General features: G+C 43.4%; 2 protein-coding genes across 8 annotated transcripts; one reads left to right on the top strand and one right to left on the bottom strand.

Annotated features, from left to right (window-relative positions):
- Nucleotides 1–137: 137 nt before the first annotated feature.
- On the bottom strand, nucleotides 138–10553 carry LOC117417809 (transmembrane protein 180-like). Of its 4 annotated transcripts, none has more exons than XM_034925719.2 (9): nucleotides 10203–10553; nucleotides 7850–8096; nucleotides 7052–7131; nucleotides 6031–6480; nucleotides 5609–5726; nucleotides 4983–5079; nucleotides 2166–2337; nucleotides 1794–1987; nucleotides 138–1195 (listed from the first exon to the last, which is right to left on the bottom strand). In XM_034925719.2, the coding sequence occupies exons 2-9, from the start codon at nucleotides 8012–8014 to the stop codon at nucleotides 948–950; spliced, it is 1524 nt and encodes a 507-aa protein (XP_034781610.1). In that variant the 5' UTR covers nucleotides 8015–8096; nucleotides 10203–10553; the 3' UTR covers nucleotides 138–947. The 4 variants fall into 4 exon arrangements, with proteins under 4 accessions (XP_034781610.1, XP_058841389.1, XP_034781611.1 ...); XM_058985406.1 differs by having other exon boundaries at nucleotides 7850–8091; nucleotides 10252–10553; XM_034925720.2 differs by having other exon boundaries at nucleotides 10252–10552.
- LOC117417607 (uncharacterized) lies at nucleotides 8949–19781 on the top strand. 4 transcript variants are annotated; one of them, XM_058985411.1, is made up of 3 exons: nucleotides 11783–14332; nucleotides 16960–17033; nucleotides 17382–19781. In XM_058985411.1, exon 3 carries the CDS (start codon nucleotides 17457–17459, stop codon nucleotides 18090–18092), a length of 636 nt encoding a protein of 211 aa, XP_058841394.1. In that variant the 5' UTR covers nucleotides 11783–14332; nucleotides 16960–17033; nucleotides 17382–17456; the 3' UTR covers nucleotides 18093–19781. The 4 variants fall into 4 exon arrangements, with proteins under 4 accessions (XP_058841395.1, XP_058841394.1, XP_058841396.1 ...); XM_058985412.1 differs by lacking the exons at nucleotides 11783–14332; nucleotides 16960–17033 and adding an exon at nucleotides 8949–9420; XM_058985413.1 differs by lacking the exon at nucleotides 16960–17033.
- Nucleotides 19782–21776: the final 1995 nt, after the last annotated feature.

Raw genomic sequence — 21776 nt, 5'->3', positions numbered from 1 at the left:
ACAAGATATATATATATATATATATATATATATATATATATATACACCTTTTGTTTGTGAGGCATGGTCCATATCTAGACTATATAAAACATAAGGAAAAAAGCACAATTGAATTATGTAGACTCTAAACACAGTACTGGTTTCAAATAATGTTTGGGTTTTTTTACCCTTTTTAATATGAATGTAATAAAATGTTATACAAACATGTTTATCCAGACATCATCAGGTTGTGTGAGATACAAAAGCAACCAAACTGAATCCACATAAATCCCTTATTCATTAATTTAAAATAAATAAAAGGGTTAAGGGTTAAAATACATTTTTTTAAAGTAAAACTATAAAACGAACAAGGCTGCAGGTTACCTGTCTGACACACTCAGCCCTGTAGCACTGAATCATTTCTTCAAGGTTTTAGGGTAAGTTTGTTAACATAACAAACAGGTGTGTAGAGAGATAGACAGCGAGATCGATCTATCTATCTATCTATATACACAAACGGTCATGTTTCATACACTGGTTTACAGATGTGTGTGCTCTTGTTCTATGATCTACAGATCATTTTAAAAATGCGTAAAAAAAATATCATTTTTAAAAATCTAGAAAGTTAGTTTTGGCACACTAATGTAATTGCATGTATTCTCAAACGGCTGTAACTTACACGACGTGGACGGGGTGTAACAGCCGTTCAATCAAAGAGGTGGTGCTGCTCAACTGACTTGCACTCGGACAGCACAATCCAGACAGAGACATGGACAAATACATGCTCTTTTTACACCTTAAAAACATCCAAGCTTGAGTAACACCATTTTTTGGTCCATAGTCTGTGGTCCATATTTAAATTGAACTGGAATGGAGTGTTTATTCTATCAAAATAAGGCAGGTTTGGTTTACACGCACACACGCACGAGCGGTGCCCCTCCAGCTTTGGCAGTGGTTTAAAGTTTTGATCAGATATCTTTCACATCGATGGGAAGTTCCTGTGAAGCACTCTGCCTCTGTAGCTTTATGCTCTGCAGGCGCTTGCCGTGCAGTGAGAACTGGGACCAGGCCAGCAGCTGCAGGACGGCACAGGTGATGGGAATGAAGATCAGCAGGTGGAAGCAGCCCTGTCGCAGAGTGCTGAACCAGGCAGGGTTCCACAGCTCCTGGGTGCGGACCACTTCCTGCAAAGGGTCTCGCTGGAAAATGTCATATCCTGCAGGAGACAGAACAACAGGCGAGACAGTGAGAAGGGAAGGAAGGTGGAGGGTATGGGGCAGCGAGCAGTATTTCATATCCTGGGGGAAGACAGTGAGAGGGGGAGGAAGGTGGAGGGTACGGGGCAGCGAGCAGTATTTCATATCCTGGGGGAGACAGTGAGAAGGGGAGGAAGGTGGAGTCTACAGGGCAGCAAGCAGTATCTTATCTTAAGGACAGACCTGCATGTACACATTTTAAATATAATGTACACACACACACACAGGCCCGAGCTGTGCCAGTACCTGTACACACACACACACACACACACACACACACACAGCAGCCCCAAGCTGTGCCAGTACCTGTGTACACAGACACACACACACACAGCAGCCCCAAGCTGTGCCAGTACCTGTGTACACAGACACACACACACACACACACACAGCAGCCCCAAGCTGTGCCAGTACCTGTGTACACAGACACACACACACACACACACACACACACACACACACAGCAGCCCCAAGCTGTGCCAGTACCTGTGTACACACACACACACACACACACACACACACACACACACACACAGCAGCCCCAAGCTGTGCCAGTACCTGTGTACACACACAGCAGCCAGGTCCCGATGAGCGGTGCAAAGGTCTGTCCCGGCTTGGTTACCAAGGCGACCATGCCAAACAGCAGCGCGGAGGCTGCCTGCTGCCGACGGTTCATCACAAGATCCTCATCAACCAGGTCACTGATCACCAGGTTCAAGAGCTTGCAGGTCCCCTCAGTGAACACACGATTACTGCAGGACAGAGAGGCAGGCAATCACACTCCTACATACAGACATAACACTGAACAAACTGCAGGACAGAGAATCACACTCCTACATACAAACATAACACTCAACACACAACTACTGTAGGACAAACATTTTTTTATTAAAAGGAAAGTTTCTTTGAATGGTTTTATTGATGAGTTACCTGGCTATAAATATACACAGCAAGTAGATCTGGTCTGGTCCTGCCAGCAGCATGATGACACTGAGGATGAGTTTGAGAAAGAACAGCCAGCGAACCACAGTGTAGACCCCATAGCGGCCACACAGGGACAGGAAGTAGAGGTTATTCAGGTGGGGGGCGATGTAAGAGAATCCTGCAGGACAATTCCACACAAGAGAGATGTGCTTATTTAAAGGGTAGACCTACAGCAGTGTGCTCATGCATTAGAACAGCCCATTGCTTCTGTAGTTCAGCAGTGTGCTCATGTATTAGAACAGCCCATTGCTTCTGTAGTTCAGCAGTGTGCTCATGCATTAGAACACCCCATTGCTTCTGTAGTTCAGCAGTGTGCTCATGTATTAGAACAGCCCATTGCTTCTGTAGTTCAGCAGTGTGCACATGTATTAGAACACCCCATTGCTTCTGTAGTTCAGCAGTGTGCTCATGTATTAGAACAGCCCATTGCTTCTGTAGTTCAGCAGTGTGCACATGTATTAGAACACCCCATTGCTTCTGTAGTTCAGCAGTGTGCTCATGTATTAGAACAGCCCATTGCTTCTGTAGTTCAGCAGTGTGCACATGTATTAGAACACCCCATTGCTTCTGTAGTTCAGCAGTGTGCTCATGTATTAGAACAGCCCATTGCTTCTGTAGTTCAGCAGTGTGCACATGTATTAGAACACCCCATTGCTTCTGTAGTTCAGCAGTGTGCTCATGTATTAGAACAGCCCATTGCTTCTGTAGTTCAGCAGTGTGCTCATGTATTAGAACAGCCCATTGCTTCTGTAGTTCAGCAGTGTGCTCATGTATTAGAACAGCCCATTGCTTCTGTAGTTCAGCAGTGTGCTCATGTATTAGAACAGCCCATTGCTTCTGTAGTTCAGCAGTGTGCTCATGTATTAGAGCACCCCATTGCTTCTGTAGTTCAGCAGTGTGCTCATGCATTAGAACAGCCCATTGCTTCTGTAGTTCAGCAGTGTGCTCATGTATTAGAGCACCCCATTGCTTCTGTAGTTCAGCAGTGTGCTCATGTATTAGAACAGCCCGTTGCTTCTGTAGTTCAGCAGTGTGCTCATGTATTAGAACACCCCATTGCTTCTGTAGTTCAGCAGTGTGCTCATGTATTAGAACACCCCATTGCTTCTGTAGTTTTGATTTGTTATGCATATGAAACCAAACCACTGGAACTGAACATCTTAGGAAAATGACAACCAGTTAGTTGCCTATTTTGACCAAACTTAACTAATGACTTTAATAGGCCACACATGCAGTTAATTTAAAACAGCGAGAAAAGGAACACAGCCACTAATGGTAAAATGTATGATACTTTTTATAAGTTGTTTAAGATACCTAATTAAAGCATAAAGTGGTCTAACATTTTCACACATGAGTTCCTATTGCTTCTAAATCACCGATTACCAACTGAAAATTGCAATTTTTTGTTATGCAGGTAGGTATATAAAGAATATAAAATGCAAAATCTTGGTGTTCTAATACATTGGCACATTGATTGGTATTAGCAGGTAGCTGCACTGTCCCTGCATGTCTGGTACAGCATTAGCAGGTAGCTGCGCTGTCTCTGCATGTCTGGTACAGCATTAACAGGTAGCTGCGCTGTCTCTGCATGTCTGGTACAGCATTAGCAGGTAGCTACGCTGTCCCTGCATGTCCTGCATGTCTGGTACAGCATTAGCAGGTAGCTGCGCTGTCCCTGCATGTCCTGCATGTCTGGTACAGCATTAGCAGGTAGCTGCGCTGTCCCTGCATGTCTGGTACAGCATTAGCAGGTAGCTGCACTGTCCCTGCAGGTCTGGTACAGCATTAGCAGGTAGCTGCACTGTCCCTGCATGTCTGGTACAGCATTAGCAGGTAGCTGCGCTGTCCCTGCATGTCCTGCATGTCTGGTACAGCATTAGCAGGTAGCTGCGCTGTCCCTGCATGTCTGGTACAGCATTAGCAGGTAGCTGTGCTGTCCCTGCATGTCTGGAACAGCATTAGCAGGTAGCTGCACTGTCCCTGCATGTCTGGTACAGCATTAGCAGGTAGCTGCGCTGTCCCTGCATGTCTGGTACAGCATTAGCAGGTAGCTGCGCTGTCCCTGCATGTCTGGAACAGCATTAGCAGGTAGCTGCACTGTCCCTGCAGGTCTGGTACAGCATTAGTAGGTAGCTGCACTGTCCCTGCATGTCCCTGCATGTCTGGTACAGCATTAGCAGGTAGCTGCACTGTCCCTGCATGTCCCTGCATGTCTGGTACAGCATTAGCAGGTAGCTGCGCTGTCCCTGCATGTCCCTGCATGTCTGGTACAGCACTAGCAGGTAGCTGAACTGTCCCTGCATGTCTGGTACAGCATTAGCAGGTAGCTGCGCTGTCCCTGCATGTCCTGCATGCCTGGTACAGCACTAGCAGGTAGCTGCACTGTCCCTGCATGTCTGGTACAGCATTAGCAGGTAGCTGCACTGTCCCTGCATGTCTGGTACAGCATTAGCAGGTAGCTGCACTGTCCCTGCAGGTCTGGTACAGCATTAGCAGGTAGCTGCGCTGTCCCTGCATGTCCCTGCATGTCTGGTACAGCACTAGCAGGTAGCTGAACTGTCCCTGCATGTCTGGTACAGCATTAGCAGGTAGCTGCGCTGTCCCTGCATGTCCTGCATGCCTGGTACAGCACTAGCAGGTAGCTGCACTGTCCCTGCATGTCTGGTACAGCATTAGCAGGTAGCTGCACTGTCCCTGCATGTCCTGCATGTCTGGTACAGCATTAGCGTGTATTTGCAGGAAGCTGTCCTGTACGTTTCTTACCGAGCAGAAAGGATCCTGTGGAGGCTGAGATTCGGTCCGAAAGGAGATGCTCCAGGAACAGTGGGAAGAAATTGCTATTGAAGTGGCAGTGAAACACCTGGAACATGAGGAAGGGCTGTTTATCACTGCCAGGGTCTTTCAATTCCAATTCCTTTTTAAAAAAATCGATTCCAATTCCCATTCCCTTTTAATCAACACATTAATCAAAAACGCAATTAGCAGTATTCTGTTAATTATCCTCACAGTGGCAACACATTATTTAAATTGAAGTCACTGTCAGTCAATTAAACTGGCTTTAAATGAAAGCAGTTGAACAAATCACAACAATTATTCTCCCTCTAAAATATACATTCAAACTCCTTCAGCAGTGTATGGCAACAAAACCAGAGTGGGATAGTTCAAGAGCTTTCCTTTCTTACTATAGAGCTTCCCTATCTCTGGTGCCTAATTAAGATGCAGCAGATCAAGGGGTGAGTAAACACAGCGCCTCATAATACTGAAGCTCTCAAGGCAGTGCTGCACGCTTGAGATTTAGAACAGCCTGACAACGCTAGACTGTTTGTGCGCTCCACAAGATCATTTACTGATTTATTGAATACAAAGGTAACATGGAATTATGAGTTTACCTGGACAAGGTTCATGGAGGCAAACCAGAGGAAGTTTGTGTGTTTGGAGAGCTGCTTCAGGTACTGCCCCAGAGTCAGCTCCTTCTCCTGAGCAAGAGGGGCCTGTCCAACACACAGCCTGCCAGCGCAAAGGGGAACAGCAGGGAGACAATTACTGCAACAGCACCGGGCACAGACCACAGCAGACTTATCATTCACCCTCCTTCAAAGTGTGAGACCAGCTAGAATCTTAATAAACCCCAGAACTGAAAGATCTACAAACCATGAATAATACAAAACATACTCTCTCAGTACTGTTCATTTACACCCTCCTTCAAAACAAATAGAATGATCTCCTTCATAAAGACAGGCTGGAATATACTCCTAGCACTGAAACACCTCTACAAAGTATTACTCGCACCCCTCAAGAAGCACAAACGTACTCTTTCAGGACAGAGTCCTCCTCCTCGTCTCGCCTGGCTCTGCCTTGAAACCTCTGCCGCAGGAGCCAGCAGGCCACGCTAAAGCCCAGGATGGAGAGGGCAGCCAGCGCCACACAGAACATTCTGAAGGAGAAGAAGTCCTCCTTGTCCCAGAAGGAGTAGGACATGAAGACGGACAGGGAGCCCAGGGCGCTGAACAGCGAGCACTGGAAGTTCAGCCGAGTCCTCTCGCTGGCCGACACGGCCAGGTCCGCCAGCAAGGCATTGTGGTTGAGGTCCACCACAGTGAGGAAGCCATCGTAGAGACACAGGCAGACGAGGAACTGAAACCCAGGCCTGGCCCAGGACACCCAGAACGCCAGGAAGGAGAGTGCAAACAGGGGGCCAGTCCGTGACAGAGCCTGCAGCCTCTTCAGAACCACCTGTGGGTTTGAGATCCGAACCCCTGCGCTACGGGAGGAGGAGGTGGACAGAAATCAACGGACAGTAACAGAATTCATGGTGGAGAAGATACAGGCTACGATCATTTAGTACTTTCTACAGAAGTGTCCAGGCGGGGCAGCAGCAGAAATTGTGCTAGCAACTTTACACTGAATACAAACTGTTCATTTTTATATTCTCTCCATCTACTAAAAGACGGCTTTACTGTCTGGTAAGGCCCGCCTCCTGCAGTTAAACGTCCCGAGCGGAGGGTCCTCTTCTTGCTTAAACATGCCTTGGATTATGAGATGACCACTTCATACACTCATCACAGCCTCCCAATGTAATCCAGTGTCTAGCGATACAGACCCCTTTCGTTTCACTGTGAATGTGTTGTTTTCTTCTACGCAGCTGACCCTGGCATCATGTTCATACATGAAGCTAGAGCTTCTGATTCAGGACATTCTACATTTCTACAGGACGTGATCTCATCAGCGCTTGGCTTCGAATCTGAGACGGGGCGGCTATCACTTCATTTTGAAAGCAGAGTGACAGGGAAGCGGTTTACAGGGGTGGAAGAGAACAAGAAGGAGAGACTTACTGCTGTGAGCCGAGGAAGGCGCGATCACTGATCCAGCCAAAGAGAGGGTCGTTCAAGCTGTTCCATATGAGAAACACTGTCTGGTGAGAAAAGCCAACAAGTTTAACTAGACACTGTCGACTTGACTGCATAGCTGAAACCAAGTTTAGAAGAGACATGCCATGGTACAAAAACACTAGGAACACTAGGAATAAGTAACTGTTAGCAAGCTATGGGTTAGTACTGAATACACTTTTTAGCAGTTAATTCACTTTACAAATGTCAAATATACTTAGGCTTCTGATTCTCTGTGTTTTACCTCGACTTTTCTACTCTCCTGTAAGAATTCAATTGATCCCTGTTAAATTGATCCCTGTTAAGCCATTTGTGTATCTCAATCACACTGAGAAACGTGTTCATAGTAACACTGATTTCATTTATGTACAAACGATATCGCAACATGTTAATAAGCGGCTGATCTTTATTAAAGCTACAAGGTATTTTATTCTGGACACACTTTATTACAATCGTTCTGTGTGAACGTATTTACATTAATACAGAGGACTCGCTTCTGCTTTGAAATGAAAAAGTAAGACTTTCGATTTAAAAGCCCCTTTAGTTAAATGAAATCAATGTTACTATAAACACGTTTCTCAGTGTGATTGAGATACACAAAAGGCTTAACATGGATCAATTGGATTTTTAAAGGAGAGTAGAAAAGTCAGGGGGAAAACAATTCGTTTTTTAACATTGCATTTTTTTTGCAGTCCCAGTTTTGGAAGCAAGCAGTAAATACATGTATAAATATCTTTAACTCACCTCCCCAACCCAGAAGGAGACTTTATCAATCTTGTAGACGGACACGAAGGTGTCCACGTAGTAAAGCAGGAAAACGTTGTGCAGAATGGAAACGAACAGAGAGAGGGAGCCATAGAGAACAGCAGTGGAGATGCTGGAGAAGCAGCTCCACACTCTTCTAGCCATCGTCTTCAATCACTGTTACAACAGAGCAAACTCCACCCATCTCTCAAAGGGACGTGACGCTGGAAAGTGCATCCCTCCTTCCCTGTGGAAACAAGCAACCCACACTCACACAAACATGATGTGAAACACAGAGCCCCACTCACACAAACATGATGTGAAACACAGAGCCCCACTCACACAAACATGATGTGAAACACAGAGCCCCACTCACACAAACATGATGTGAAACACAGAGCCCCACTCACACAAACATGATGTGAAACACAGAGCCCCACTCACACAAACATGATGTGAAACACAGAGCCCCACTCACACAAACATGTGAAACACAGAGCCCCACTCACACAAACATGATGTGAAACACAGAGCCCCACTCACACAAACATGATGTGAAACACAGAGCCCCACTCACACAAACATGATGTGAAACACAGAGCCCCACTCACACAAACATGATGTGAAACACAGAGCCCCACTCACACAAACATGATGTGAAACACAGAGCTCCACTCACACAAACATGATGTGAAACACAGAGACACTGCAGCCCGATCATCACTGTCTCACAGCTTGTTTTACTGTATATAGAAATCAGCAAGGTTTCTTCCTCTCTGTGTGAGAAAGGATCTGGACGTCGCCTTTATTTTACCCATCATCATGCAGGGAACTACAGCAACACACACACACACACATCTGGAAACAAAATGATGAACTCCCTGGCTGAAATCCTTATTCAGTTTAAAATGACTCAAGTGTTGAGAAACAGCCCAGTGATTACGAGGTGAATTCTCATTACGAAGCTCAGTAAGAGGAGGAGATGGGCTCCAGATTCACTGCTGTCACCACCCATGGGGAGGGGGGTGGATCAAATCCACTGTAACATTCTTCCTTCTCACAACATCTGCTCTGTTGCAAGAACAAAGAGAGAGTGGGTGGAGAGACATGTTTCAGCCCTTGAGTCACCAGTGTCACACACTGCAGCTGTTCTCAATAACAACAACGCTTCCTGGACTCTGCAAGACCTCATCACACATACAGGTCCTGTGGAAAATGAACGTGACGTATCTTCAACACATGCAACCGTGAAGCGTGGCTTTCTTCTCCAGGCCAGTTGTGGGGAATGCAATCTCTTTGTTTACTATGCTTCAGCAAGTTATGGTTCCAATCACAAAGCATCAGCTCAGAGCTACTCTGTTAGAAAACACTCTGGATAGGCTGCACATTCACTCTGGAGTCCAGTCACCTGGATAGGCTGCACATTCACTCTGGAGTCCAGTCACCTGGATAGGCTGCACATTCACTCTGGAGTCCAGTCACCTGGATAGGCTGCACATTCACTCCGGAGTCCAGTCACCTGGATAGGCTGCACATTCACTCTGGAGTCCAGTCACCTGGATAGGCTGAGGGTAGGTCTATTTAAAGCTATCTGTGCAATCAGCATGCATGACTTTGAGAGTACAGATTACAATTCCCTAATTTTCCCTAATTATAAAGAGCCACTACACCCTACACTGAGTAAACAAAGTGCATTGGGGAAAATATGCAACCTGATAGAACTACATTGTAGGTGGATTACTCCTCTCCTCGCTCCCACCCCATTTCCAAGCACAAAGCTCGATACACACACGAGCCTGTAAACGTGTCAGAGAGTTCAGAGTTTGTAAGCAGCTTATTTCGAATTAGGACAGCGCTGGGATCAAAGCCAGCCTCGCTCGTGGAACCGCAACACCTGGGCCATCAACATATATACTTGTTCAGTATCGTATCAAATACACAGCTAACTTCTGCATAGAGTGTTTTTCACTCTGTCCTACACCTGAAAACGTGCTGAATATTAATTTAAAACACAAACACGTAATACTATGCGGTATTTATCAATGAAACGTCGCTTGTTTACAATACGTAAACCAATGATTAGGTTTTATTGGTTTACCAAAAAACACTATATAAAAAATGAGTTTAAGTACAGCAGCGCATTATGTTATAACACAAACGCCCTCCGCTAGATCGTTGTTGCACACAGTTGTTTTACAACACTGGCAAGTCGTATCAGCAGCAGCCGAGTTTAATTTTGGACATCAAAATCTAAACTAAGAGGTTCTCTGGTTACAATAGGTTTCAGAACGCTTTAAATACTCTCAACATTAACCCAAGCTTCACGCGTTTCCACTTATTCAATTAAACGTACCACACGCTCCCTCCCAGTGAGAAATGGAACAGAGATATCCTGCACTTACGGACTCTTCGCTAGACAGCATCAGCATCAAAACCTTTTTTTTTTTTTAGTTAACTGTATCTGTTCATTCTCATTTTGTGACGCTCCGGCTTTCTTCATACGTCCCAATCCTCGCTCTAAAACTAAGGAAATAGAAGCCTATCGCGTAACTTCAGTTCCGACCCCCACCCCTCCTTGCCGTACAGCCGCAGTGACCCGCCGTGGTTCTAATGCTGGGCGCCACTCGTACGGAACGGTATAACCACAACGATGGGTGTTGTCTGAACATTAACACGTCTTTGTTACCGTATAGCATATGTAATGCAGGATGTGCACGTATTTCAAACACTACGTTATATAGATAAACTGCTGCATCTTGGTGCCTTTGCTGTTGGTATCGTATCATGTTTTGATTGACCATTAAGCGATTATGTACCAGGATGTGAGAGGTATGGAACTGTATGCAATTGTAGTGACGTAGAGGTGACCCATTCCTTAGTAACTGACACGACTACTACTCATCTCGGCAACATTGAGAAACAGTACTGCGGCCATTTCCATAAAGTGGTCGTGTACCCTTCCCCACGGTAAAACAAGCCATAACTAGAAGCCTTTTCACGATTGGCCGCAGCGCTAAAAGATTAATATTAGAGCAAGATGAATGCACCATCTAGTGGCTGCATGTGGAAACTGCACACATCCTCATTGGGTTGCACGATGGGCCTTCTCGTTTGCAGAGCGCTACTGTAACACTGTATTGTTACATAATACATAATTCAGTAAACATATTTGTTTCACAATGACATTATTTTTATTATATAATGTCCTAAATATTTTAAAACGCCCATTGAAAACGCTAGATGTCTCTCTAGCTCTACAGTATAGTATTAAATGATCTTTTATTACTGATTTATTAGCAGATTTTTCCAACAGGATATCATGTATGCCTGCACTGCATTCATTCTGAAGCAGAGATACAGCTAGCCAGCGCAGACACAGTGCACTGCATTCATTCTGAAGCAGAGATACAGCTAGCCAGCGCAGACACAGTGCACTGCATTCATTCTGAAGCAGAGATACAGCTAGCCAGCGCAGACACAGTGCACTGCATTCATTCTGAAGCAGAGATACAGCTAGCCAGCGCAGACACAGTGCACTGCATTCATTCTGAAGCAGAGATACAGCTAGCCAGCGCAGACACAGTGCACTGCATTCATTCTGAAGCAGAGATACAGCTAGCCAGCGCAGACACAGTGCACTGCATTCATTCTGAAGCAGAGATACAGCTAGCCAGCGCAGTCACAGTGCACTGCATTCATTCTGAAGCAGAGATACAGCTAGCCAGCGCAGTCACAGTGCACTGCATTCATTCTAAAGCAGAGATACAGCTAGCCAGCGCAGTCACAGTGCACTGCATTCATTCTGAAGCAGAGATACAGCTAGCCAGCGCAGACACATACAGTGAAAGAGTTGTTCACAGGGCTGGTAATTCCAATCGTAGTGTATATACCCTTTGCGTGTGCTGGCTCGATTGTGTCTGGGGATGCAACAATCTTTATTTTCCCAAGTAGAACTCAATTCACAGTCCTGGTAGTTAGACTCCTATATTCATATTTAATACAAGTGTATGAGAAATACAAGATACTTTATGGGAAATCAAGTATTCCTGCAACTGTTCCGATTGGTGGGATTCCCTTTTGTTGTTATGTTTCTATCCAGATATAGATACCCTGGCATCACACACAATATATTTGACTTAAAAATAGTCTTAACAATCATGCAGCTGTTCTCATTTTCGTGTTGAAGCACCACAGTATTTATTTTCTGTGTATGTGTGTGTGTGTTGTCACGGGTGACCTCAAACCAGTTATTATGTGTAGTAAGAAATTGGATTCCTTTGCATGGAGAATTTCAGTGGCTAGAGTTCACGGCTCCTCGATTGATTCAGATTCAGTTGTATTAAGTCTGCCCACTAATAATGTAGAGCAAAATAGGTATTGTGGTGTTTGCAGAGCCGACCCGAGCTGAACCCAAGACAGAAGTGGAGTCCTGCTGGGAACGAGCTGAAGCCTTGGACATGGATTGGATGATTTAAATATATTCATGAAATGCATGTACTATACTCATTTGTAATGTCTAGTAGTTTTCAGTTTGTATTTGTAATATTTAATAGTTTTAGTTTATAACCATTGCTGTAGGAATGCTCCCTCTGTATGACCCTTTAACTGGAGCAGGGACTGCCTGACACTCTAACCCAGTCAGCTCTAAACCATCTCTTATCAAGATGGGCATAGCTCCAGAATAGGGTGCTGGAATTTCTACTAAAACTTTCTAGTCTGAATAATAGAATAATGCTATATTACTAGATACATATTAACATGCTTGTTCTAAATGGTATAGATTGTTGTGGTAACATATAACCATAGGTAGTGATAATTATTGTTAGTATGAAATACTATGAACAATTTTTATGTATAAGATCATATGATTCACTTTGCTTAATATGATAGCATACCTGAAGCTGTTTTCTATCAAGATGAGCATAGTTAAAAACAGAGTCCTAATTCAATGAAAAGAATTACTGTGTGCTTACATTCAAGAATTATAACTTCTGAATATAAAGGGAAAAGGAGTTAGGAGTATTCTTAAGGGAAAGAGAAAAACAGAAAAGGATTAAAAGACCTCGCTTTGAGTAGGTTTCTGTTTGTAATTTAGTTTTAAAATAAGTAGGTGAGTAAGAACAACCTAGAGTAAAAGTAGACTCTAACTTAAGAAAATAAGCATTGTCAGAACATGACAAATAAATAGAGAGTAGGGAAATTGAATAAGAACCTATTGTAAAATTGCTGATATACTGCTGCTAGCAGAAAGTAATAAGGTTAGCAGCCATACGCTATAAGAAGTAACATACTAGTTTGACTTTGAAGTTAAAAGATGCAGCATAAAGAAAAGTTGTGGTAGAACATACAAAATAAAAGGATTGAATAAATAATGAAGAATAAAAAGCAGGAGGTAGGTTTTAGAAGAATAAACTATGTGACCTGTCTTCTTGAACTCTCTATCAGCCTGCCCTTGGAGAGATTAATATTAGCTGCTGGAAGGCCTTTTTGGTGGGAGGAAGCCGGAATTTTCTTATCAGAAGGATTATAGTACCGAAGGCCTGACTGCACATGTGGGGAGTTAGAATGGATGGTCTTAACACCTAAAATAACTAGTCGAAGGGCAAAGGAGGCATATGAGATATAGGTATAGATTTATAGAAACATCCATCAATACCAAACTTGGCAAGGGAGGAGATGTCTTTAACGAACTGGATTTAGCCAGTATGAATATAGCTGAAAATACAGGGTCATCTAAGTGTCAATTGAGTTCAGGCAATTGGGGCCCATAGGAGAGAAAGGCATTACAACTTCACAGCTCAGTAAAATAGTTGGGTTTTTCATAAAAGGAAAAAACTCTATACTAGAAGAGATATAGAATAAAAGTTCCCTATAATACCGGCTAAACGTACACCAGTAAGGAAAGAAGGAAACTAATTTGAGTGAGATGACATGAAGGAATATATTTTTTGAAAGCCAAGTTCATATAATCAATTATAACCATTATAAACTATAAACTGCTATATTATAAACTGTTGGTGTTGCATATATTCAAAAAACACCACTTTTCCTATATTGGTGTTGCATATATTTAAAACACCACTTCTTTTTGTAATACACACATATTAAGTAGTGAATCAAAACAGCAAGGATTTTGTGAACTCTGCTTTACCTGAATTCTTCGGATAAAGGAGGGGGCAAGGATGAGTGGGTGAGATCATGGGCCAGTGTTGATTTATTGGTATATGAGTGGGACTGAAGAGTTGGTTGAATTCCTTATAGATTACTGTTTGCTAAGAGATAAGGACTGTCCATGGGGATTGATGATTGGGACTAGTTGGGGCCTCTCATCGCTCGCAATGGGACAAAAATTGTATAAAAACCTGAACTGATCACACTATAGCACCACAATCAAGCTTGGCAGAGCTACGTGGTCCATCCTTTGCAGATCTCTACAGAACAGTCCTTCTCTTTTGTTCACGCTACTCTTCCTTAAAATAGGAGGTAAGCATATTAATGGTATTATTGTATCTCGCATTTATTGGTTATATTGCTATGAGGTTTTGAAACTATGTTTTAGTATTAAGAGTGTTATATTGAATGTGCTAAAACATAGCAGTGGGTGCTTGTAGGCTTTGTGCTTAACCAGCCTGAGGGCTGCACTGAATACATATAATTGTATTATGTTATTGAAGTATTAAATGCTGAAGCTTGTAATAAACTTAGGATTGCTAATTATTGTTACATGTTTTCGGGTTTTGGTAGTATGCGCAAACTACTAAACCAATATTAAAGGCATTTTAATAAAACGAAGGAGTGCTGATGTTGCTCTGATTCGTAAAACTTTGAATAAATGAGTCTGAGTGATTTTCTTGATTAAATAAAAAGGTTTTAAGGACACACCGCTCGTCCAGTGCTCGAACATAAACCACTAGGAGTTTTAAACATCTCTGTCCTCCTTAACATCTCCCCTGAGTTAAGAGTGTGTGCAGAGCGAATAATATAATAAAAGAGAATGTGAAAAGTGAAAACGTGACAGTGTGTGTGTGTGCGTGCATGTGTGTATGTGTGTGTGTGTGTGTGTGCTTGCGTGCGTGTGTGTGTGTGCTTGCATGCGTATGTATGTATGTATGTATGTACAGACGTGCTCAAATTTGTTGGTACCCTTACAGCTCATTGAAATAATGCTTCATTCCTCCTGAAAAGTGATGAAATTAAAAGCTATTTTATCATGTATACTTACATGCCTTTCGTATGTCATAGAATAAAGCAAAGGAGCTGTGAAAAGAGATGAATTATTGCTTATTCTACAAAGATATTCTAAAATGGCCTGGACACATTTGTTGGTACCCCTTAGAAAAGATAATAAATAATTGGATTATAGTGATATTTCAAACTAATTAGTTTCTTTAATTAGTATCACACATGTCTCCAATCTTGTAATCAGTCATTCAGCCTATTTAAATGGAGAAAAGTAGTCACTGTGCTGTTTGGTATCATTGTGTGCACCACACTGAACATGGACCAGAGAAAGCAAAGGAGAGAGTTGTCTGAGGAGATCAGAAAGAAAATAATAGACAAGCATGGTAAAGGTAAAGGCTACAAGACCATCTCCAAGCAGCTTGATTTTCCTGTGACAACAGTTGCAAATATTATTAAGAAGTTTAAGGTCCATGGAACTGTTGCCAGCCTCCCTGGGCGTGGCCGCAAGAGGAATATCGACCCCAGATTGAACAGAAGGATAGTGCGAATGGTAGAAAAAGAACCAAGGATAACTGCCAAAGAGATACAAGCTGAACTCCAAGGTGAAGGTACGTCAGTTTCTGATCGCACCATCCGTCGCTTTTTGAGCGAAAGTAGGCTCCATGGAAGGACCCAGGAGGACTCCACTTTTGAAAGAAAAACATAAAAAAGCCAGACTGGAATTTGCTAAAATGCATATTGACAAGCCACAATCCTTCTGGGAGAATGTCCTTTGGACAGATGAGTCAAAACTGGAGCTTTTTGGCAAGTCACATCAGCTCTATGTTCACAGACGAAAAAATGAAGCTTTCAAAAAAAAGAACACCATACCTACAGTGAAACATGGAGGAGGCTCGGTTATGTTTTGGGGCTGCTTTGCTGCGCCTGGCACAGGGTGCCTTGAATCTGTGCAGGGCACAATGAAATCTCAAGACTATAAAGGCATTCTGGAGCGAAACGTACTGCCCAGTGTCAGAAAGCTCTGTCTCAGTCGCAGGTCATGGGTCCTCCAACAGGATAATGACCCAAAACACACAGCTAAAAGCACCCAAGAATGGATAAGAACAAAACATTGGACTATTCTGAAGTGGCCTTCTATGAGTCCTGATCTGATTCCTATCGAACATCTATGGAAAGAGCTGAAACTTGCAGTCTGGAGAAGGCACCCATCAAACCTGAGACAGCTGGAGCAGTTTGCTCAGAAAGAGTGGGCCAAACTACCTGTTAACAGGTGCAGAAGTCTCATTGAGAGGTACAGAAAACGTTTGATTGCAGTAATTGCCTCTAAAGGTTGTGCAACAAAATATTAGGTTAGCGGTCCCATCATTTTTGTCCATGCCATTTTCATTTGTTTTATTATTTACAATTGAATAAAAAATCAAAAGCAAAGTCTGATTTCTATTAAATTTGGAATAAACAATGGTGGATGCCAATTACTTTTGTCAGTTTCAAGTTATTTCAGAGAAAATTGTGCATTCTTCATTTTTTGTGGAGGGGTACCAACAAATTTGAGCACATCTGTATGTATGTATGTATGCATGAATAGCCTCTATGCATAACCCTGGAAGTCCTCACCTCACTCTCTGCTTGCTGTCCTTTCCTTTATTTGGTTATCTCCCTGTTTGTTTTTCTGTTGCCTGGTTACAGTTGACTCACATGATCCTCCTGGTAAACAGAGCTGTCAGTAAGGGGCGGAGCTGCTTGAATGTGTACTCCTTACAGTTCATGAGACCCAATCAAGCGAAACACAGGACACTACAACCAGTAACAGGACTGAACTCCAACACAAAACACAACCCTTTCCATTCATAGACAATTGGTCCTGGAGCAGCAAGGAGGGTTTTGTGTTTGTTTTCCAGCTCTGAGGAATTTAGTTCTTCTGTTTTCAGAGTTTCTGGCCTCAGAGGAAATGCTCCATTCACAAAAAAACTGCAACAAATGAACAAGTCTGGACTGTGGAAAGGTGAGGCTCTTCAGTGTGGAGCGGAAACAGTGAAGGAGCGCATTAGGGTTTTACTTACAGTTTACTGTGTTTCTATTGCTTGATTTGTGTTTCGTGGAATAGTGTAACATTTGTCTCTTTACTTACTCAATATCTTGGTATCCCTGAATAGATAATGGTCTTCTCTTTAAAACTAAAATATATATTTTAGCGAGCAAGGCATCTCACAAGTAGAATGGTCTCCCAGAATGTTCTCCTTTTTCTCTAGAAAAGCAGTACACCTGGGGGTGTATATACCCACCTGCGTAGGGCATGGAAATGCATATTAAAAGATTTTGTAAATGTCACTTTCTCCTCATTTCATTGCAGCATAAAACAAGTCGATTCTGTGCAACTAGGAGGGGAGGGAGCACTCTCTGTGGTGATGCAGCAGCATCTTCAGCAATGAGCTCTTACTACACGGGTGCCAGCCCTCTGCATTACCATCCCGGCGCGCTCATGAGCACCAACCCTTACTGGCAGTGGAGGCCAGTGAGGGCAACGGGCCACGACCACCACTTCCTGCCCCCCATCTACAGCAGCCGGCCCCTCACTCTGGTATCGAATGACTGGGGAGCGATCCAGCAGGGGGGCCAAGTGGAGTACCACCACTTCTACGGGTTTAACCCTTTCAGCACCATGAACCCTCATTTGTACTACCAAAGGCCGTGCATGTACCCTCCTGTCTACCAGGGCTACGGCAGCAGCATGCCTGAGCCTCAGAGCAGCGGAGGCTGGCCTGAGGGCTTCACCCTCAAAGGGGAGCTGCGCTGGGGGAAGCTGGAGAGGATCATCGGGGCCCGGAAGGAGGTTCCTGAATTCGTGAAGGATGACCTTCGCAGGGTCTACGGCACCTACCCTAAAACAGACGTAAGCATCACCTACCAGGGAGGCGAGTACCTGGTGAGGGGAGACCCCCAGGTGGGAGAGCAGGAGTACAAGCTGGAGAGGAAGGTCGTCCGCCAGCCAAGCACCCCTGAAGAGGACAGCATGAGCGAGATTGTGGAGAGGAAGAAGAACAAAAAGAAGTCGAAGCGTTGACACACAGACAGTGTACCCAGAGGCTGCTGCCCCAGCTGTGGGGGTACTGCAGAGGTGCTGCAGACATGCCACTCAACCCTAGCTCACACACAGGGGCTCCTTTCAGCAGCTCTTCAACTGAAACAGTGAGCAGCAGCTGAAAGGACTAGGGCCCAACACAGATTTCAAAATAGTTTTGACAGATTCAAAAAAAAATTTGAGACCATATTGAAAATAATTCCCAGAGTTACTTGCAGCTGCACACTATCATAAACATTTTATTTTGTGGCACTGTTTATTTTGGTGAAAAAATATTTTTAGTGCATCTAAATTATAGTCTAAACCAACTAAAATACAAAATGTGTTTATAATCTGTTCCATGTGATTGGTGGTTAATTGTTAAACATGTGGTCTGACTGTGCTCTTCATGTATGGAGCTGCATGCTCACAATCAGTAGTAATTATTTGTAAATGGTAACTAGAGTGGAGGTGATTTGCATGTGTTGAACTGTATCCCAGTGCAGTGCCTGTAGCAGAGGCCATGCACCTCACTAATTCCTATCTTCATCTTCATAGACATGCATTAAATGAAGAGGGTTGAGAGCAGGGTTATCTGTGCAAACAGAACACAACCCACAGGAAATGATACAACAAACCTCAAACCTTGAGCTGCGGAGACACACACGGATTACACTGCTTTCCAAGGGACTTCCAGACACGACACCTCAGGCGTTTACTGCTGTGATATATTAATGGGAAGTGTATCCCTTTCCAGATTGCTGATTAAACAGGTGCAGGAAACACAACTATGAAGGTAGAGAGCGTGTGCACACACACAGTCTGAGGCACACAGTATTCGTGTATTGCAGTGCAGTAGTTGGGGTGTGTGCACACACACAGTATTTGTGTATTGCAGTGCAGTAATTGGGGTTCGTGTGCACACACAGTATTCGTGTATTGCAGTGCAGTAGTTGGGGTGTGTGCACACACACAGTATTCGTGTATTGCAGTGCAGTAGTTGGGGTGTGTGCACACACACAGTATTCGTGTATTGCAGTGCAGTAGTTGGGGTGTGTGCACACAGTATTCGTGTATTGCAGTGCAGTAGTTGGGGTACGTGTGCACACACACAGTATTCATGTATTGCAGTGCAGTAGTTGGTGTGTGTGCACACACACAGTATTCGTGTATTGCAGTGCAGTAGTTGGGGTGTGTGCACACACAGTATTCGTGTATTGCAGTGCAGTAGTTGGGGTGTGTGCACACACACAGTATTCGTGTATTGCAGTGCAGTAGTTGGGGTGTGTGCACACACACAGTATTCGTGTATTGCAGTGCAGTAGTTGGGGTACGTGTGCACGCACACAGTATTCGTGTATTGCAGTGCAGTAGTTGGGGTGTGTGCACACACACAGTATTCGTGTATTGCAGTGCAGTAGTTGGGGTGTGTGCACACACACAGTATTCGTGTATTGCAGTGCAGTAGTGGTAAAGTCAGGATGCTGCTGTGAAGAAGATGTTTGCTGGTGGGTCGAGACATCAAGAATCCTGCACTGTCACGACAGCCCTGCAGCTGGAACCTTTATCTGTGACTTCACACCATATTCATAAAGCCTGTCCTCTGCAGTTCTGCACCATTCTGCAATGTATGCTGTTTCATTTGAAAGATAAGCGCTCTGTAACCCACATGCAATAAAACAGGTTATGGCACTACATTGTTTGCACATTTTTTTTTTGTATTACTTTCCCAACATGTTTATTCTCAACATTTGATTTGCAAAAATGAGAAATTGCTCCTAAAGATAAGAATCTTCGATAAACACGTCTTGCCGTTTATTGTATTGAGCTCTGTGTTTGCTTTTAGTGTCTGGTTGTTTCTAAGAAGCTGAATTTGTTTGAATGTAATTATTGACCTGTAAAGATAAAGTTTGTTCTGTTTACTGTTTGTCATCCTTCCAGCAATACAACAGTCTTATCAGCTCTCTATCATTGCAGCAAAGTTGAGTCAAGAGGCATGTATGAGCAGCAGTCATAAGGGGAGTGTCCATTATCGAGCTCTCAGAATCTGCGGTGTACTACAGATTCACAACCTCTTCAGTATGTTTGAACCTGAGATACAGAGATTTACCAAGGGACTGTCAATATGATGCAGATCTTTACATGCTGGGATTAATCAAGGCAATGGCGTTTTTATTACACACCTCATGCCCTTCAAGTAGTAAAATCAACAACTTCCACAAGCCAACTGTTTTAGGAATGGCTGTCTTTCAAAAAACTAGATATTTTTCCACTTAATTTTCCCATTGTGAAAAAATGTATATATCTTTTTTTTTTTTTTTTGCATGTACAATTTTGTTTCTACCATTTTCTTGAAAATGTATCACTGAAACCAGCTTGACGAATGTGGTTTTACAACAGTTTTAATAACATCAACAGGGATTCCCAAGTTAAAATGATACCATACCAGTACCGGTACAAGAACCTGATGACTAAACTACCTTTCAATTTTAATAGAAATCCCTTTCCACAGCCATGCACAGAACACATGTAAACAGAGTAAGAAAGTGCAGTCCTCTTTGAGCGTGCCGTGCTAGCAGCACACACCCATTCGTTCTGTGGTGTGGCGTTCAATACAGTTTTCCTAAGGTATGGCAATGGGATAATCAGATGCTAACAAGGGAGATTTGCATTGTTGCTAACACAGGGCGATGACTCAGTTCATAAGCACTGTATCTGTTGATTGAACCCATTGAACCTACTCAACACACAGACACACTGTGGCGGGGTGCCCCTGTGAGTATTTTGTGTTTTATGTTGTATCATATGTAGTGTGTTATTGTTGGTGTATGTATTGGTGCACGGGATATAATGTGGGGTTATGTAGCCTCAGTGATTTAAAATGTATATTTGTATTTACACACAAGGATGGCACAATCACTTCAAGTGCAGAGTAAAAGGGGTATTAGTATGGAAGCATGAGGAACATAAGAACAGAAGAACAGAAGAACAGAAGAAAGTTTCCAAACGAGAGGAGGCCATTCGGCCCATCTTGCCCGTTTGGTTGTTAGTAGCTCATTGATCCCAGAATCTCATCAAACAGCTTCTTGAAGGATCCCAGGGTGTCAGCTTCAACAACATTACTGGGGAGTTGGTTCCAGACCCTCACAATGCTCTGTGTAATAAAGTGCCTCCTATTTTCTGTTCTGAATGCCCCTTTATCTAATCTCCATTTGTTTAGCAATCGAGTCTCGTTACACCTTAGTGGGGAACGGGAGAACACAATACGAAAACAAATGCTACTCAAATGCTTTACTTTTTTGTTAATAAAACACTGAGTGTCTTTGTGTCTCGGTTTCGCCCCTCAGTTGCTGTGTTGTGGTTTCTGGTTCTGGCCTGACGTCACCCCTACAGTCATCCTGTTCACACATGCAGTTTCATCACATTGCTTTATGCTTTTTTTTTGTTCCATTAGCCCTTATTTAACCAGTATGTGTGAAGTATACAGCTTCTCTCAGGCAGGTATTTAACCAGTGTGTATTGTATATGTGTGAAGTATACAGCTTCTCTCAGGCAGGTATTTAACCAGTGTGTATTGTATATGTGTGAAGTATACAGCTTCTCTCAGGCAGGTATTTATCCAGTGTGTCTTGTATATGTGTGAAGTATACAGCTTCTCTCAGGCAGGTATTTAACCAGTGTGTATTG

The sequence above is a fragment of the Acipenser ruthenus genome, chromosome 13 (assembly GCF_902713425.1).
Source record: "Acipenser ruthenus chromosome 13, fAciRut3.2 maternal haplotype, whole genome shotgun sequence".
Classification (NCBI taxonomy): domain Eukaryota; kingdom Metazoa; phylum Chordata; class Actinopteri; order Acipenseriformes; family Acipenseridae; genus Acipenser; species Acipenser ruthenus.
Note: the sequence above shows the minus strand (reverse complement) of the source record. Positions and strands in the feature narration are given on the sequence as shown.